The sequence below is a fragment of the Miniopterus schreibersii genome (genome assembly GCF_964146895.1).
Source record: "Miniopterus schreibersii genome assembly, chromosome: 1".
Lineage (NCBI taxonomy): Eukaryota > Metazoa > Chordata > Mammalia > Chiroptera > Miniopteridae > Miniopterus > Miniopterus schreibersii.
Genome location: NC_138101.1, coordinates 131,412,570 through 131,428,500, shown reverse-complemented (window position 1 = coordinate 131,428,500; position 15,931 = coordinate 131,412,570). Strand labels below are relative to the sequence as shown.

Genomic DNA, 15,931 nt, shown 5'->3' with positions numbered 1-15,931 from the left:
AACAATCCCACTGCCTTCAGTAGAGTCCTCTATGCTGCCATAGGACTAATCTTTTAGAAATAGGAATCTGTTGCCAATAAACTCAGAATTAACATTATTAATAGCCTATTGATGTACTAATTCAAGAAAAATTTCCAATATAGCTTCTAATCTCTATTCATTATTCCTTCCTAGCCAGACCTAAACTCTCGCTATAATGACCTATTTGCAATTCTCTCCATTCTTCTTGATTTCAACCATTTTTATTATGCCTTAGTTCCTGCTGCTTGTATTCAGGATGAAATCCTCATTAGAAGTTCTGTTTAAGTGTTAATTTCTTCTCTTCCTCCTAGCAAAATAAATTTTCTTCTCACTACTATAAGCTTCCTAAGACTAAGAATTCTATATTCTTTATTTCTGCATATACAGCACTTAGCACATGCTTAACACATAGTAAGCATGTAACTAATGTTCCTTTAATACCTTTTTTAAAAAATTTATCTTTATTGTTGAAAGTATTACAGAAACCCCCCTGCCCTTTTTAATATCCTGATAGAATGGACAACTCACTGAGAACTGTACATTTTCAAAATGGACTCAAACAAAAATAAAATAGCCAAAGAAATTTAAAAGTCTGTCGAAAAATAATATTCAAAAAGCTCAGAGCTCATATTGCTTTATGTGATCTTTCAAACTTTAAGTGAACAATTTTCATGCTATAAAAACTATCTTATTCTATAGAAAAAAAATAGAACACCTTTAAATTCATTTTATGGATTACCATATCTCTGATATTCCAAACAGAAAAGTAAGACATACACAAAACCAACCACACACAAATGAATCACATTTATCAATGTAAACATTTAAAAAATCACAAAGTACTGGTAAATTAAGTCCAGCAACGTAATGAAAAACTAATATACTACAGTCAAATACAGCTTAATCCAGAAACTCAAGTGGGGTTTAATATTTGGTTGTACACAATAAATATAACACAAATATGTCAAAGGAACAAGAGGGAGAAAATGAACAAATTACCACTTTCCTATGATTAGTGAAAAATACCTATCCTAAACCAATAGCAAATATGATAAATGCACGGAATATGTTTTGGGCATGTGCATTAAAACAAACAAAACAGAGATAGTAATGTGACAGAATGTGAAAGGGGTAAGAAGGGATGTTATGTTAGGGATTTGGGAACAGCTCCTTTAAGAAGTGACATTTGAGCCCTGTCCCATGTGGCTCAGTGGTTAGAACATCGGCCCTCCCAGACAAGGGCATGAACCTGGGTTATGTGTTCAATCCCCGACCCCAGTCGGTGTGCATGTGGGAGGCAACCAATCAATCAATGTGCCTCTCACATCAATGTTTCTCTTTCTCTCCCTCTCCGCCGCCCCTTCTACACTCTGAAAAGCAATGGAAAAAAATATCCCTGGGAGAGGATTAAAAAAAAAAAAAAAAGTGACATTTGAGCTGAAACATGAATGATGAGACAAAGTCAACCATGTGAGATGGGAGGAAGAGGGATCCATAAAACGGAGCACCAGACGTGCAAAAGGCCCCGGGACTAGACAAAGATTGGCCTGTTTGAGAAGTGGCTGAAGTGTCTCGAGCATAATGTGCAGGGGAGAGACTGACATTAGATATAATCAAAAAAAATCTCAAGGGCAAATAACGTTGAGACATTTAAAACATCACAGGAAGTTAAAATGGCCTTTCAAAACAATAGGAAAATAGCAACATCCCAAAATAAACAAGGCTAGACACAATTCACAATTGAAAAATTACAACTGGTCAATCAGTACACACATTAAAATCTCAACTTACCTAGTAATTAAAGATAAGCAAATTAAAATAGTAAGATATAATTTTTTTTATCTTTCATTATCCATATACAATGATGGTGAGGTGGGAAAATGACAAGACATTTATGCTTGCAAAAAATGAGAAAAAAAACTAAATAATCAAAACCAGAAGTTTAATTTAAATAAATTATGGTACATTTTTACCATGGAAAAGTGCATGTCCATTAAATTCTATCTTCAAAGAACAGCGAATATTTAATTATGCCTGATACTGTTGATTACACCATTTCTAATCCATTCACAAATTCTAACAGTGCTCCTCCAAAATGTTATACTTCTCATCATTTCTAGAGCAAAAAATCCTAAAAGTCACCACAGTTTTTGTGATTACCACAGTAACTTCCTAATAATTACCACTCACCCCTTTCCCTGCTCATTTTTCACACAACAGGAAGAGCGATTTCTCGAGTGTTAACCATCCTAACACACAAGTGAGCAATGTCTTCATAACGTAACTATAATAAAATTTTAACTCCTTACTATGGCCCACTTGATCTGGCCCCAACATTATCTAAAAGACCTCACCTCCTTACCACACACGGTCTCCAACAATGTTCAACACAAACAGCATTTCTTTCTCTTTGTTTTTGAACATGCCACACTCATTCAGATCCAGGTCTTTGTCTGCTATTCCCGATACCTGGAATGTGATTTTCTTTCTCCTAATCATTTAGAGTTCAACTCAAATATCCCTTCTTTGAGATGTTTGCTCTTGCTGTCCTAACTAAAGTACATTCCTCCTCAACATTTATCAAATAAACTTATTTCCTTCATACTACTTATATCTACCTAATATTATGTATTTATATTGCTATATATTTATATCTCCCTCTTCACTTACAGAAATATAAACTCCATGAGAGCAGAAACTTGCTGTATTCCCAGCATGCAGGACAGTGCTTAGCACTTAGTATTACTAAAATGAACATTTAATGAATTAATGAACGAATGAAGAGTAATCATAGAATACTATACAAGTAACAGAATTTTAATTATATTAAATTATAACTATGAATAGATATCATGTATGTAGGTTATAACAGTAATATATGCTAACACTAACATAAATGTAGACAAATCTGGAAAATAGATAACACATATATAGGCTTCATATTTTATTTTTATATAAGCCATAATAAAATTAAACTGACTTGAAAATTTATCATTTCCAAAGAAATAATTAAGACATTTGATTGTTAAAAAGTGAATTAATAAAATTAAGAGCTCTTATGTATATATGTGTACATGTGCATTGATAGATGACATAAAAATATACACACATATACACTAAAAGAGAAGAGGAATGAGAAAAAACAGGATTATATTAATCCAAATATTCAAAATTATATACTGAAAAAAATATTTTTAAGAGAACACATTTAAAGGTCATCTTATTTCTGTACAACACTAACAAACATTCATTCAAATAATTTTATAAAACACTCTAAAAAGCCAGAATAAGCACATATCCAAATTCAATTTGATCTGAAACGACAGCACCTTCAAAATAAAAATTTTCAAAAACCAGCGATCATCTTCAAAAGCTATAATAATAAGAGGAAAAGGGGAAAATTAAGTTACCTATAAAGTTCTAGTACAGGAAGCACTAAAATACAGCAGATACTCTTAGGTGGCCACTCAATCCTCTTACTGGAATAAATCAGATTTTTAGTGGAACTGGAAGTGGGTTGAAGACTTTTGTAAGTAAAGATTTACTGAGAATATTTTCCATGGAAAGCACAAAGGAAAATAAAAGCAAAACAAGGAGGATGTGGAAATAAATAGGATGACATTCAATCCAAAGAGGAGTGATAGTATTTTGACCCTGCATCACAAGGTACATGGTGAAGCCATAACAAGAATGACTGAGATTGGGAGGCAGAAGGAAATGGAGGCCTAAAGCTTTGGTTTGATTTCAGACATGCTACATCCGTCCTAACCAGCAGCACAAGGGAAAATGTGAAGTCAGAATTTCAGACAGAAGCATAATAAAAATATAAATTAATAGTCAATTTCCTTGTTACTTGCACTTATATCCATGAGTAAGATATGTTGAACTGAAGGACTCTCTGGGATTAAGTATAAAATAAAGAACTAGGCTTTTGATGAATTTTAGAGTTCATGGCTATTTATTTATTTATAATTTATCTTTATTGTTGAAAGTACTACAGATGTCCCCCTTTTTCCCCATTGACCCCCTCCACCCGACATCTGCCCCCCATTTTTAATATATTTCACTCGACCCATTAAAAAAGTGTTTCTAAAATAAAAAAGTGTTTCTAAAAGTGTTTCTAAAATAGTCATACAGTATTACAATTGAAAAATAGCAATTTAAAGGGGGAAAAAGCAAAATAACGTATTTTAAAAAGAAGTATATTTCATATGGTACATTCTGAAAAATTCTATTTTTAAGCATTATTTTTCCTAACTGGTAGCAATACATACCAGATGCTTCTAAAAAACTCTCCTGGATTTTAGAGGTTCCCAAGTATACTCACAAAAGCTTAGAAAACTGGAATTCATTTAACCATATTCAACTTAAACTAATTGACAAATACAAGAGTAATTAATGTTACTAGTTTAGTAAGGTAAATAGAATGTTTGAGTTACTGCAATGATTTAGGAGTAAGCTAACAGGAATAAACAGTGTTTCTAGACACCTAAAACTCAGAAGCACTTGGCTATACTTTATAATAGTTTGTTCATGGTTATGAAAACACAAAAACAAAAGTCCATTGGTATAAGAAATGACTACGTACTAGTAATTGTATATATTACAATTCCTGGCAGCTACACTGCTTGAAATTCAACTGATCCTGAGATCTGCCATATTGAGCATTTCACCTAAAATTTTCACTCAACAAAATTCCTAAGCCAGTAAATGTTAATGGATAAAATCATCATAAATGAAATATTAAGATGTCACCAGTAATATTGATGAAAGGTAGTAAATAAGGTAAAATCTTTCTTAAAAACTATATATAAGGTAGTCCATATTTAATAGCAATGTGGATAAGGAGCAAAAAGTTACAGGGATATTTTAATGCAAATTTATTTATCTTCTCTCAAACTTTAATGATCTGTTTGGAAGAAAAAAATATTTTGCTATTTTACCTTAATATGCTATCTGTAATCATTTGGAACTTTGCAAAAAGAAATTTTTTTTTAAATAAAAGGACTTTTTCAATTATCTCTACTTACAGTACCATTTTGATTTCTTAGTTATCTAATTATCATATATTTGCCAGACCATACATGTTTAAAGAATCTGACTTTTGATTAAATTTCACCAATACAGACTGCATTAAACTATCCTGTTGAGGAATGGCAGATATTCAATGCTATACTCCAATTTAAGGCAACTTGTTCATTGTAATCACTCAAAATAACAAGAATAAGGTCTGATTGAAAAAGTACTTTAGCCCAGCCGGTGTAGTTCAGTGGCTGAATGTCAACCCATGAACCAGGAGGTCATGGTTGGGTTCCCAGTCAGGGCACATGCCCTGGTTTCAGGCTAGATTCCCAGTAGTGGGCGTGCAGGAGGCAGCCGATAGATGATTCTCATCATTGATGTTTCTCTTTCTCTCTCTCTCTCCCCCTCCCTTCCTCTCTCTGAAATCAATAAAAACATGTTAAAAAACAAAAAGAAAGAAAAAGTACTTTACTTTCAACAAATACAACTACAAATTAGAAAATTTAATTTTCTATTCTAGTGTTGGTGGGGAGCTCATAACCAATGTTCTTGATGACCAACAGTTTGCTCTGTAGCAATTTCTGACCATATTTAGTGATACAATTTGAAACACTGAAGAATTTAAAAAAGAGAATATCCTATAATAAAAAAATTGTGATTTAAAAAAATTTTTCTTTTATTATTATTATGATTTTCTTTCAATATGAACTTGGTTGGAAAACTTGGTTTTCCTTATTTATCATAGTTAACTGCATCAAGTATAATAAAACAAAAAAGAAAAATAATGAGATGCTGAAAGAAAGAAAATCAACTGCACCAAAACAAAACTAAAGCCTAAAAGTAATGACAAAGAATGGATGAAGAGAAATACCACTTGGATTTTAAAAAAAAAAAAATTGGAGGCATATAAACTAATTCTTGCCCCCTTTGGAATAAGGATGGAAATAAATTAATTACACAACAATTTATAAACTTTAATCTCAGGGTTCAGAAAAGATCCATTAATTCAGCAAAAAACACACTGAACACATAACAGAGACTAGCAATAAGGGGTTCAGCAATAAATAAGTTAGTGACTGTCTCAAAAATGCTCACAATCTAGTCAAGGAGAGAGATAGACTTACAGATTATACAATAACACTTTAAACAGAGCATTAGAACACAGTAGAGAGAAGTATTTACTCTAACTGCTAAACCAATAAAGACTTCACCTAAATTGAACATCGAAGACTGAATAGGATTCCATCAGGAGAAAAGGAGAGCAAGGACATTCCAAACTCACAGAAGAGCCTAAGACACTCATGGATGAACTCACATAGAAATTCATACTAATGCAAGCTGCCCATTATGGCTTCAGTGTTAAGTGAGTGTAGTAGAACATTAAAATAGGAATTTTTCCATTTTCTTAGTTTTAGATAGGGCTCAATACCCAATGCTGAGAACAACAGGACCCAAGTACTAGAATTCAGGTGACAGATCATCTATGTAACACTTAGAAAGACTGTGGGTAAGGCATTCTTTAGCCTATCATTCACATTAAAAAATATAAGCATATATTGGAGAAGAGGAGCTTATAGTTTGTTTGAGGAAGAAATAGAACAATGATTCACTCAGAGTTTGGCCTATGTTTTTTAGAATATAGGACATGTAAGGAATGGTACCAGAAGTGGACTTAGGCCTAGAAAGAAACCTAAAGACAAGAAGGCAAGGTGACCTCAGTTTGGGCTACTACCTTAGAAAGGACCAAGAGTTGCATTCCAGAGTTTGTGGAATAAAGAATTACTGTTTTCCTATGGGACCGATAAGGGCGCCTAGAAAAAAACTAGCACTGGGCCACTTTTGAAGAAACTCTACCCAGAGGACTACAAAAGGAACAAGATAACCCCAGAAGAAAGAGGCTGGAGGTAGACCAGAACGTCAGAGACTAAGGAGGGTAGGCAAAAGAAGACAAACAAAGGAAGTAAGCACTGTATCGAGAAATCACAACTGGGTTATCCCCAAACAGTGGAAGACTGACAAACCCAGAAAAGTAAGATAAAGAAGAGAGAAGAGATAAAGACACCCGAACAGCATTTATCAAGGGGCAGATAATAATATTCAGATTGAGATTTCAGGTACAAGTGACAGGAAAGAATAAAGTAGATCTCTGCTTGCATACTATTGAGCTCATCTCTTTTAATAAATCCATTAAGAGTAGTAAATGGTGGGCAAAGAAGTTTTGATTATAAGGCCATAATTTGATATGATTATTGAGTTTGAAATCTATTCTATAAATATAGAATTAACATTTTTTAAAGAGTACTAATGATATGATTAAATGTTTTTAGTTCCTTTAGGGGAAACATATCTATTTATTAAATATTAATCCATTTTCTGAGTTGCAGAAACTCGGGTAAGTACTGGGGGAAAGAAGTTAAAGGCAGACTTTACCCTCAACAAGTTCACAGAGGAAACAGACACGTGCAAAGGCAGTAGCATTACATGCGCTGACCGCGGGGCCAGGGATAAGCAAGCACGGCAGGGTCCTACAGAAGGTCATCCAACAAACGTACAATGGGGGCGGCACGGGAAACAGCTTACTTGCGGAGAAGTCTAAAGTGAGACCTGAGGGAAGAGGCTGAGCTGTACAGGCGATAGTGGCCCAGGGATAGAAGGGTATGTGAGAACTGCAGGCAGACAACGGCCCAAAAGCATGACATATTCTGGGAACTGCAAAAAGTTTAGTATCAGCCAATCAATACATGCAGTTTGCAAGGAAAGAAATGAAGATGAGGAAATAGGAGGAGCCAGATCATAAGCCTGAACAGGAAATTTGGATTTTATCATAAGGACAATGGAAGGTTTTAGTAATGCTCATTTTTCATATACTAGCATACTGGTATAAGCTAAGCACTCTTTCACATGTTTTATTGTTTTTTCCTCACAACAACCCTGTGAGGTAGGTGTAATGACTCCCAATTAACAGATAAGAAAAAAACCCTAAAGCTGTTAAACATTTACACTTGATTAAATAGCTACAAAGTAGCAGTCAGGCTTCCAGATCAGAAAATACATTAGGAAGATCACACACACACTCACACACACACACACACACACTAACTTTACCCACAACACACAGAAATTTAAGAGTCAAAAGACAAATTTTAAGTAATAATGCTTATTAATTCAGAAGTAAAGATCAGAAGATTTGCGGCACCAAGAGTTCTTTATTCGAACTTATACATTCAACTAATTCAATTTATATTGAGAAATAATTGCAGAATTCATAAAAATAGTCAGGAATTCACTAATATATAAAACAAAATTAGCAAAAAATGAATTTATTATATGAATATTTTATCTCCATATACCTGCCTGAGGTTACCAAGGGGGGAAAAAAACACCGTTTCACATTTATTTTTAAAATAAATTCAAACTGCACACGTATGTCTATGAATATATAATTTATATTTTGAATGTTAAAAAATAATGTCTGAATCCCAAGTTTAAATGAAGTTACTCAAATATAAACCATTTAGTACAGAAAGAACTGTCCACCTAATGATAAATTGCAAAATCATCTGCCTATTTATTCATAATAAAACACCTGGAAGTTTTCACACCCCTATCAAATCACAAGAATTTATTCACACAAATTTGATAATTTTTAAAAATCTTTCTGGAATAAATATAAAAATATGCCAATTTAAAAGATAGAGTATATATTTTATAAAACTGAGAGTATCTGATAATTTAAAAACATTTAAAGATGTATGTTCTTTAAAATTAGTTTAAATTACATAAAATCTACACTCAAAGTATACTTCATTATGTCTTTTTATTTTCTCACCAATTTCACTATTGCTTCAGCTGATCCTAACAATTTCTTTTAAAGCCTATAATTGAAAGCTAGAAGTTGTCAAAGCATTGCTATAGAGGTCAAAGTCCATACATATCATTATTTAAAAGTCACATTTCCATCCATGTACTTGCTGACTTTTCCCATTTCAAATAGCAAATCATAATGAGGGAGGGCAAAGAACTACACGTTTCATTAGGGTTTGACTGCTCTCGATGTTGGATGTATGTCTGAATTCCAAAATTATGAGTGACTGTAAGACAAATCATTCCGGTCCTTCAGAATAAGATGAAGAGCCGTCTCTTGTAATCAATCTAATGGAAATACTAGGTTTCTATATGTTTTATGCAGTGATGATAATTTCTAAATAAAATAATGTTCCAAATATACAGTTTAACTAAAAACCAACCTTTTCCTTTATTTTTGATTACATGAATAGTACATGTTTATTAAATTCAAATAATATACAAGAATATTAAATTAAAATCAAAGTTTCCATCTAATTCCCTTTTCCGAATAATATACACTGGGAGTATACTAAAGTATAAGATTCATATAGTTAAAAATGGAATCAAATAAGTTGTAAAATTTACATCATCCACAGAAAGTCTAATATGTAACAATTAAATGTCTTGAATTGAAAAGTATTTACTGAGAAATGCACAATAGGTATAGTTTGTACCTTTTCAGCAAAACATTAAAATAACATAAAACATATGGTTTATTCTGTCAAATGTGATTATTTGGTTAATAAGATGAATGGAATTAAGCAATACTTACAATTACACTGTTTGCAGAAAATGCAAAGGAACCAATTATCGAAAATTAAATATTTCATATACTGATAAAATACCCTCTTCCTAGAGATATATAAGTACATTATATTATGTCTAAACTATATTCTTTCAAATACTAAGGTTTACTTCTGCAGTACTTTCACTATTGAATGAAGTATGAAGTATGCAAGGGGGAAAATTCATGAATACTTTTTGGTAATATTTAACTACACACTACTCTGAGTATAAATATAGCCTAGTTTTTCTAATTTACCTGATGCTTCCATGATGAATAGGATATTGAGAATTGTACTGTATTTATTCCCCCCCCCAAAAAGCAAAATAGTGGGGATAACTCCACTATAAAATTAGAGATAGCTGAAAATCCTTATAGGAAATTAGACCTCCTCTTTTGACTCTAAAATACTATCCTTGGGCATTTAATTAATACAAATAATATTCTAACTAGAACACGATCACTTAAACCAAAATATCTTGGTTACATAATGTAAAGTGTAATTCCCAATACACAGAATTCTACCCCTGAATTGAACAGAAAACACTTAAAGGGTCTCTAGAAAATAATTTCTTCCACCCACCTCATTTTACAAGTACGTAAACTGTGGCCCAGAGAGGCTTTTATCTGCTTTCATTGAGAATCTATAGATATAGAGATATATACAAACATCATTTAACTTATGACACATAATTTGGATTAGCTAAAACAAATGACACTGTATTGCACATGACTAAAACTGTGAATACTAAGATCCTAATTTCTTGTCATAGAAATGTCTATAGACACACAAAAAATCATTAAAAAAACAACAACTGATAACTAGTGTGTAATCCTATTGACTGAAAAAGCAAAACAATATAACAATCCATAGCATATTGTTTAACAAGAGACACAGCAGTTTCTAATGTCATTTTTCTATCCTATAAGGCATGAACACGCCATACTATTACTAAAGACAGCACTCTTATAAATTTGATTTTACAAAGGAAAAAAGAAAATCATTAAATAATTGAATGGGAGAGAGAGACTAAAATACAATGAGTGGAAGTTTAAATATTTACTATTTCTTCTCTCCCAAGCTTTGCTTCAATATGTTAAAAAATTCCAATTCAATGTTTCTAAAACAAAAAATGAAAATAAAAACTAGGCTCATCATAAACTGGTTTTGTTGCAAAAATTTTACCAAAAGAGTGAAAGTATTAAAACTAAGACATAAAATACAGCAAGCAAAGCTAATTAGGATGCTCCTGTTGAATTATAAGTTAATTTGCTACTTTAAGAACACAGCTCTAAAATCTTATATAATATTGGTTTGGTTATCTGAAGATATTTAAAACCAAATTGATTCTTTTTTAAGTTTCATTAAAAGCGCAGTATTTATAAAAACATTTGTTTCATTTGCTTTTAGAATAAAATAATATCCAAGGAGTGTATCCATTTGTTTGTTACTCAGCTCAGTTCCAATCACAAATTAGATGACCTTAACACAAAATTTAGAGCCAGGGAGAGCAGCACTGAGTTTAACTGACCTCAATACATTTTTAAATGATGCTTGCCAGTTATTTGTTATTGTCTCTTATTGGGTTTTCCAGTCTAGAGTGGGTACACAAAACACTTACAGTCCATGTAGTACTCCTAGTCAGTTTCACGCTGCAGATGGCACAGTGGAGAAATACCTTCTGTACAGGACCATGTGCAATTTCTTCTGCAGCTGTCAGCACCTAGGGGAAAGTGCGCTGTTAAACAGTTGCTGCGTTCCACCTCAGAAGTGGCTGCAATTCGGTGGTGGGTGAAGTGATTCCTGTACATATATACAGGGATGAAAAGTACTATAGAAAATGAAAATATTTAACAACAAAAGTGGCTGTCTAAAAACTGTGCCACAGCAAAACAGAATACATCATTCAGTCACAAGAGCCCTACACAGATGGGCTACCATTCATTTAAAAGTTGAATGTTAAGAATGATTGAAGAAAAAATAAAAATACAGTTATTCAATTCACAACATAGCTATATATCAATGTTTAAACATCTGTGTTGAAGATTAAACCCAAACATTGTATACTGATTTATAACATTATTTCTATAGTAATTTACCCCAAACTTGGCAAGTGTATACATAAGATTCTTCACTCTGTTCAGCTAATTTAACGCTTTTGTTTTAAATGACAATTTAAGGAGGAACAATCAAAATAGGTAAGATATCAGAATTTTAGCATATGTAACATTAAATATCTAAAGAAAAAGAAAAAACATTCTGAAATTCTTAATTACTTTATATGGAAAAACACAATTTAATGAAATAACTAGTCCTCAAAACTCACAATGGTTATATCATTTTTCATATAATGAAGTTTCAATAGTGATCCCATTATAAAATGACAACTTTTCTTCTCCAAAGTCACACTGAGCTAGAATTCAGATACAGTCTTCATCCTTAGCCCATATAAACAATGAGTTAACCAAGTGTACGGTAAATTTAGTTCATTAATACAGAAAATTATGGCCACATTTTACTTTTACTACAACACCATTTCTACTTATCTTTGATGGAACCAGAAGAGAGAATTCAAAAATTATCCTGAGAAATATCACTGAATCACCAAGCTATTTTCCTAATCTTCTATCTCAGTCACAGCTACGTTTATACTACTCTGAAGAAGCAACTGTTTATTTCAAAGTAACACATTTAGGTTCCTGGCAGATTGAGGGTGCTCTAAGAAAAGTCCAACAAATCAGAAGGCTAAAAAGTGTCCTATACGTCAAGCTTTTCTGAATCTCACTTGCCATTACAGGCTTTATTTATTTTGGCATATATTCAGTGGAATCAGAGATAGCTGACAATTTCAGCTTTCTTAAATTCTTTCTAAAATATGGCATAGAATAAATATTTCCTTTAAGTGACAAGAAAATGTTAAGAGAAGAAAGTACAGACTACCCTAGTCCAATTTATTAAAAGACACAGATCAAGGATTCCCAATCTGGGGTCCTTGTATGGCATTTAGGGAACCCAGGAGTTCTGCAAAATTGTATATAAAAATAAAGTCATATTATACAGGTTCATAGTACATTTTTATAGAGAAAATGGGCCATAGCTTTTGTCAGGTTCTCAAAAAGGCTCTGTGACTTCCCTCAAAAGTTCAAGGAACTACTGATGATATGAAGATATCCAACTGAACAAGTAGCAGTAATCATTTATTAAATGTCTAACTCTGAGCAGCTGTTTCTTCTTATGCAAAATGAGTAACAGACACAAGTATGTTTCAACAACTAAATGAAATAACTCACATGGTACAACAATTGACCTATTATTATCAGTAAAGGTAATACTGGTTCAAAAGAGCTACCTCAAACAACTGAAACTTCCTTATAGGGTCCCAAATTTGTTTACTGCTACATAACTTCATATTACTATTATTTAGTTATATCTTCTACATTTATTTAGCTGTGTCTTCTCAAAGAGTCCAATTTCATAAGCTATATATTCCTGCATTATTTACATACAAAAATGCTAAATACAAGTTCTGGAATACTGCTTTATACTCCTAGACTCTACATTTCTCAAAAAGCCCACTAGTCCCTTGTATGACACTGCACTTACTTGAAACAGGTTCAGATAAGTAAACATTTGTCTTCAATTGTTAATATAATTTCCTTTCCTTTACCAGCCTCTCCTTTCATTCATACAATACATACAAACAAAAAGAATTACATGTGAAGAATCTATCAAAGGATCACACTTTCTGAAAAGGTTATTCAAGTAACACTTGTACTTTCATAAATGATTTTCCTTACTCTTCAGGTTAGTTTTCTGAAGGTAAAAGATACAAGAAACATTCATATATAACATCCTTTAAAAAGAATCCTTGAATTAAAACATGTAGACTAGCTTTGCCTTTAAAATTAATTCACAATATTATAAACAGCATTACAAAACAGTATCTATGGTGCTCTTCAAGGTGTAGTATCCTGTAAATAGTCATCAAAACATGACAAGTGAAATCTTATCAAGTATTAAGGATACTCAGTGAAGAAATAGATTTGCTAATATGTATGAAATAATAGCATATACTGCAACTACATGGTTGATTAACAATCATTTCAAATGTAAAGAACCTTGTCTAGAGTCTTCTCATGATAAAAGCTACACTGTGTATGTTCACACACTAATAAAATATACAGCAGTAAGAACAAAGGGAATAGGCTTTAAGTGAAGGAACAGAAGTAAGAGATGAACATATTAAGCATTCAGGGTACCTTCATTAAAAAGGATATGAGTAGAATATAGAGTATTTGCAGAGGTCAGTGAGGACAACAGGCACAGGCCCAATTATGCTAAGGAATATTTTATTTCAAAGGGTCGCATTTTGATAACCATTTTACAAAAATCGCTTTAGCAGCAACATGGAAGATGAACTAGAGGTGTGGTTCAACTGGGATGACAGCAATGGGAATACACAGGAATAATAAAAGACCTATTAAAAATGAAAAAAATATACACTATATAAAACACTAAAATAATAAAAACTGTGGGATAAGTCAAAGCTATTTCTAAAGTTTGAGCATAGAAACTAGCATTCATTCATTCATTTACACAACAAAAAATCGACTTCTCCAATGGGGTCAGGTCCCATTTTAATCAATGAGTAAAAAGCTCTGAACAAAAATCCAATGACTTGTCCTCTGGAAGATTATACGCTAATGGGAGAGATAGTAAGTATTAAATATATAATGTATGAAAATGATTCACATCTAAATAAAAAATAAAGCAAGTTATAGGAACAGAGTGACAAACATACTATTTTAACAGAGAAATCAAGGAAAAACTAAGGAAGTTGCCTTATTTAAAGGAAAAAATTTCCAAATAATGTGGAATGAATCCACAGACTACTTGGGATAAGCACACTGTAGACAGATGGAATAGTAAGAGCACAGCTCTGAGACAGGAACAAGTGATAAAAATTTTAACCTGGGGTCAGATTTCATAGGGCTCTGCAGGCCATAACAAAGACTTTAGATTTATTTTTAAATGTTAGAGAAAGCAACTGCAGAATTTTGACTGGGGAGTGATATAACATTTAATCCTTTTAAAAGGATAGTAAAATTTATGTAATAGAATATCAGATACGACTTTCCCCATTGTCCAGGGATTGGTAATTAGAACCCAAGACTAAGAAAAAAGGATCATCAATCAAGTATCTCTCATTCAGAAGACAGACTAAACAAGTGAGAGCCAACTACTACATAACTGCAACAGCTTATCTTTCTCAGTTCCTCTTTACCCCAGACTGCCCAATCCCACCCCATCGTGCATAAGTCAATCATGAGAATTGGCTGCACTGACTTAATGTAGGTGGACAGCACTGTTACCATGAATTACCAAGCAAGAGTGGGTCCAAAATATCAATATATCAATAAGAAGAGAAGACTGGGATCTTATCTCTCAGCTGGACCTCAGCCTCTGTTTACACTTATTATCCTACTCCCCTCCCCATATCCATCTGACAAGAGGGGAAAAAAAACTTGGAGTTGGAAGAGGGGATGGAGAGAACTGGAGTCACAGCAAAGAGTGCCTTGACTTTGAAAGTAGCTGGACTTGAGACTCCAGACAATGGGGACCCCAACAGCCAGAGGCTATGGGTATACTAGAAAGGTAGAAATACAGAAAGAGTAGAAAAAGCAAGCCAGAACTGCAAAGTGTGACCCTCCCAAAATACCTCACCCTCTCCCCAAAAATGTTTTACACATGTTGCATCAGAGATCTAGTATTTGTCTTTCTTTCCCCACAGAAGGCATGAGGTCTAGTCAGTGTTAGGCAGAGAAGTAGAATGAAAAAAAACAAAGGTGCCACTTAAGATAGCCTTTCCCCTTTTCATCTCTCTTCCAGGCATCAACACCCAGGACAAAAACTGGAATATAAATGAAAGAGCAGATCCCTCTTGGCTCACTGGAGTTAGCAAGGGACGACTAGATTCAAACCTTTCCACACGCCAAGGTCCTAGAAAAGCCTAAGTGTAAGTAGCACAAGGAGAAGAGTTGAAAAGTCAAGTTTTAAATTGGGCTCTGAGGCTAAAATTCAAGCTAGTCAGATTCAACTGACTTCTCTAAAGTCAGATGGAACATATTTTCTGAAGTGTCCAGAGAGCTATGACATTTTCTTGAGATGAGTAAAGAAAGTAACAAAGTGATCTGACCAATCACAAACAAAGGTCATACTGGAGAAAAATAAAAACATCCCATATATGCACAACCCAA

The 15,931-nt window shown here is 33.0% G+C and overlaps 1 protein-coding gene across 3 annotated transcripts in view; it reads right to left on the bottom strand.

Annotated features, from left to right (window-relative positions):
* NOVA1 (NOVA alternative splicing regulator 1) overlaps positions 1-15,931 on the bottom strand; it is a 145,598-nt gene that overhangs the window by 86,539 nt on the left and 43,128 nt on the right. The window contains exon 1 of one of the 3 annotated variants that reach the window (XM_081158299.1): positions 11,296-11,387. The exons of the other annotated variants lie outside the window; for them this stretch is intronic. Coding sequence (XP_081014425.1) covers positions 11,296-11,302 — 7 coding nt within the window. The 5' untranslated portion in view covers positions 11,303-11,387. Of the gene's footprint in view, positions 1-11,295; positions 11,388-15,931 lie in introns of those variants that run through there. 3 annotated transcript variants of the gene reach the window in all.